The sequence below is a fragment of the Buceros rhinoceros genome, unplaced genomic scaffold, assembly GCF_000710305.1.
Source record: "Buceros rhinoceros silvestris isolate BGI_N320 unplaced genomic scaffold, ASM71030v1 scaffold3906, whole genome shotgun sequence".
NCBI classification, from domain to species: domain Eukaryota; kingdom Metazoa; phylum Chordata; class Aves; order Bucerotiformes; family Bucerotidae; genus Buceros; species Buceros rhinoceros.
In genome coordinates this window covers 85,731-89,972 of record NW_010417996.1, presented here as the reverse complement: position 1 = coordinate 89,972, position 4,242 = coordinate 85,731, and the positions used below count along the sequence as shown (strand labels likewise).

Below are 4,242 nucleotides of genomic sequence, written 5' to 3'. Positions count from 1 at the left end.
AATGCCATCTGTTCTGGTTATATTTAAGACGTTCTGTAGTGTGAAGAAACGTACAAAGGATGATGCATTGTCATGGAGAGAGACTTCCACGCTTCCTTTTTTCTTCTCCCAGAGGAGAAAATGTAACCACTGCTATCAGATGTAGTCATGTTGTGTTGCGTCACTCGTGAGGGGCCAGTTGAAATGCATCTGAACTGAAAGCAAAGGGTGTTACGTGATGCTTCTTAGCTGCTTTAGAAGCAGACTGTGTACCCTTGTACTGGACCCTCAGAAAGCTGCAGCTCCTGGAAAAATAGGAAGCCTTTCCTGTACTGAGCTGCTACATAGCATCAGAGATGCCAATACTTCCTTGATCCTTGACCTATAGATGCATAGCTCTTTAAGTGGTGCCCCTAAACTGTACATTCTATTCGCTGAAAAGCGAGCATGATATGTACAGATGAAGCTTAATATACTTATGTTAACAAATTCTACTATACGGTTATTTTCACCTAAGTATTAACAGTTCCAGGATCAGAGACCTTCAGTAGTCTACAAAAGAGGCTGCACATGCTGCCGCTATGTCAGGGTCTACAACCACGTCAGGGTTTCTGCTACATCCTTGTAGTAAAACAAGTAACTCTCCCATGCTACTGCATACAAATTCAGTGCGTGAGGAAGTTCCTGAAGACTTTTAAGAAAAAGGTGCATCTTCACTGATAGGAAATTGCAACATGTTTAAGTTCTTGATAACGTGTATTTGTCAAACATATGTTTTGTTATAAGCTAGAAAGATGTAAAATCCCATCTAAATAAAATTATTTTGTCTCTCTTAGAAGCTTTAAATATAACGACAGCTTATAATAGACCTGTTCGTGAAAAGTGCACTTTAATTACTAGAATCAAAGTAACATGTGAAAACAAAACTAGGAGATTGGCAAATGTTTGCAGTCTTACTTTCTAGGACAGTAGTACAGCTAATCTGTGTGACATCTTTTTAAGTAATGAATAATTCAATTATAGGCTGTTCTGCAACCTTACAATATTTTCAGCTTACCTGGAAGTTTCGCTCAATACTTCTGGTTTTAGAAACCCATTTAAATTGGAAAAAAAAAAAGTAGGAACTCTCTTTTCTTTCTTCAAATGTCTTTCATTTCTTACCTCTCTTCATTTCTCTTCTGTGAAGAAAGACTGGGAGACCTGGGACTGCTCAGCCTGGAGAAGAGAAAGCTCAGGGGGCTCTCACTGATGCGTGTAGATACCTGAAGGCAGGGGGTAAAGATGGAACCAGACGCAGTGACAGGACCAGAAACAGTGGGCGCAAACTCAAACAACGGGGGGTTTCCTCTGAACAGCAGGAAACACTTTTTCAGTGTGAGGGTGACTGAGCCCTGGCACAGATTGCCGGAAGAGGTGGTGGAGTCTCCATGCTTGGAGATATCAAAAGCCATTTAGGCACAGTCCTGGGCAACCAGATGTCCATGGCCTGGCTTGGGAAGGGCGTTGAACCAGATGACCTCCAGAGGTCCTGTCCAGACTAAGAGATCAGTATAAAATAAATAAAAATGGGTAAGTCAAATCAAATGGGGAAAACACCGAGTGACTCCAGCCACTTAATTACGTGAGAATTTTCTATTTGCTCTTGACTTGGGGGTTCTTTGCAATTTTTCTGAAGTTTGTACTTTTTAAATAAAGACAGACTGTTTGGGCTGGTTTTCAGCATTAGTGTGCTGTGTACTAGCACACTATAGCCTCTGGAAAGAATTTGCAGTTCAAAGGAAGAAAGAGCATCTTAGTTGAGACTTGGTGGTGTGGTTAGGACATTCCCTTCTGGTTTTTTTCATAGTTATCTAGCTGTTCATCACTGTCTGAAATAATTGTGCAGTAGCAGATTGTTGGTGAATGTCGCTGGCTGTTTTTTCCCAGACTGCTTACCTCGGGAGGAGGCAGAGAGGGCCTTGAATCCAGGGAGGTAGAAAGGTTACTGGTTTAAATTCAGGAAACTGGGTATTGACAATTACTTGGCACGACTGAATTGTGTAAATTGTACTGGTCACTTTGTACCACCCTGATGAGCTCATGGTTCCAAGTGCCAGTTGTGGTAATGGAGGAGCTAGATGTTTCTTTCTTACAGAAGAGTTGTTTCAGGTGTGTTTTTTGTTAATAAAATGGAACATAAAACTCTAGGGGTTTTGAAGTGAAATATGATAAAATTAAGCATTGCTGTAAAGGCAAGTAGGTATCTTTGTGTGTTTACAAAGAGATAGGAAAGATAATTTGATAATTGCCATTGTCAGGATGAGTGACTGAAATATTTCCATTTCAATGTCATAACTTCCTGCATTGCTCCACAAAATGGACTTTAAATCTGTGCATTTCTCAGTGAGAGCTTCCCAAACTCGTCAGGTTGCTCTGACTTAGCAGATGTCTCCGTTTCTCAAATAAATGGAAAAAAGCAAATTCTGAATATCGCTTATGCAGAGGATACTCACATACTCATGTACTTTCACCTCCAGACCATTAACTTTCAAACCTGCTGGTTCTAATCTTGATGAGCTGCGAGCTGCTTTCATTGAACTTGTGCTTTCATTTAAATGAGACATGCTATGTAGATGTAATTGAGACTGACGTCTCACTATGAGTTATTGTCGCTGGGTACCTCTGAGGATCAAGCCTGGAGAATGTAGAACCAGAAGACAGAAAACGGGACTCTGCAAGCAGTGCAGTGTAGCGTTGCCAAGCTGCTCTAGCACTGCAGTAATGGGTTGTGATAGTGTCAGTACTGAAAAGTCCAATCAGTAATCAGGGAGGTTGCACTGTCTAATTTTCAATCTGATAACATTCTGTTCATCCTGCCTACTCAGCTGGAAGGTAGCTTATCGCTTTGAAGAGGGAACCGTGTTTTAATCTGTAGTTTCTCAGTATAATTTTGATAAGGAAAGGCAAATAGATAATGTCTGAGCTGGTATTGTTTGTTAACATGGGAGAATTGGGACCAAATGAGATAAAGATGTGTTGCAGTTTCCCTGAGTGTGACTCGTAGGATTAAATGTATATTCAGCCTGATTTTTTTTTTTTCATTTCTAAGCATTTGTTATTTTCTAAAAAGCATCAATCTTACTAGTTTTCTTCATCTTGTTAATGTAAGTAGCTTTGGTAGTTTGCTTTTTTTTGCCATATATAAATACCTAAACAACATAAACAAACGGAATAATCCTTAAAAATGTAGTTTTCATGCGCAGGCATAAATCCACAGTGTATGGGGGGGGTTGTTGTTATTATTTCCTATAATAGTATTATGTTTTTAAATAGAATTTAATTAGGAAAAAATTAAACAATGAATTAACTATTTTAAATGTGGGGAAAATACATTCTCAGTACCCTGGTCTATTTCTAGTAACTAATATTATTCACAGCTATAGTGATAGTTTAAGGTTGCCTGTCTAACTTTCATAATTTTTATTACAAACCAATAATAGTTCAGTTGCTTCCCAAGTCAGTAATTTTAGAAAGTGAATCTTAAAGAGAGTGAAAGTCTTTTTGTAATGCTACTTGCTAAGCATCATTATATATTACCATTAGATAATTTTCCTGGCGTAAATTAGAAGACTGATGCATAACTGGTTGCTTATGACAAAGTAATTTGCAAAAAGCTTCTAAAGCATGAGTAAAAGGAGTTTTCTTCTGCCCTTTCTCCGTAGTGTTCAGCGTGGATTGCAGCACAGTCGAATGTCCTCCTGTTCAACAAGTTGTTTGCCCTCTGGATAGCTATGAAACCCAAGTCAGGCTGACGGCTGATGGCTGCTGTACCCTGCCCACAAGGTCGGTGGCTTGGTGGCTGAGTATTTTTAACTTGTTCTCTACAATTCAGGTACTATAAATACTGGATAATAACGTGTACTGCTGTGTAAATAGATGTTAATATAGAATAAAAAAAGGTATTAAGTGGGTTAAACGCATATCAGGCTGGTAGAAGTACCAAATCTATCTTTTTGAAGCAGAATAAAAGTCTGTGTCTTAGCATAAGTACATGAAGCTGACTTTGCTAAAATTATTTGTGGTGCTTATTCATCTAGATTGATTTTCAATGTATTCAATTAATTTTACAAAGCAAATTCTTCTGAGAAACTTTTGAAGGTCTTTGATCGTAAGGAGTTAAATGATGGATATGACAGAAGATATGCCAGAGAAAATGTCACCTAGTTAAAATTTTCTTTGTGGCAGACCTTGGAGGAAGCTGAAAGATGGTGGGTGTCTGGGACT

The 4,242-nt window shown here is 38.7% G+C and overlaps 1 protein-coding gene across 1 annotated transcript in view; it reads left to right on the top strand.

The window, feature by feature from the left end:
* The window catches only part of CRIM1 (cysteine rich transmembrane BMP regulator 1 (chordin-like)), a 100,887-nt gene that overhangs the window by 13,464 nt on the left and 83,181 nt on the right, over positions 1-4,242 (top strand). The window contains exon 3 of the mRNA XM_010138357.1: positions 3,681-3,801. Coding sequence (XP_010136659.1) covers positions 3,681-3,801 — 121 coding nt within the window. The remainder of the gene's footprint in view (positions 1-3,680; positions 3,802-4,242) is intronic.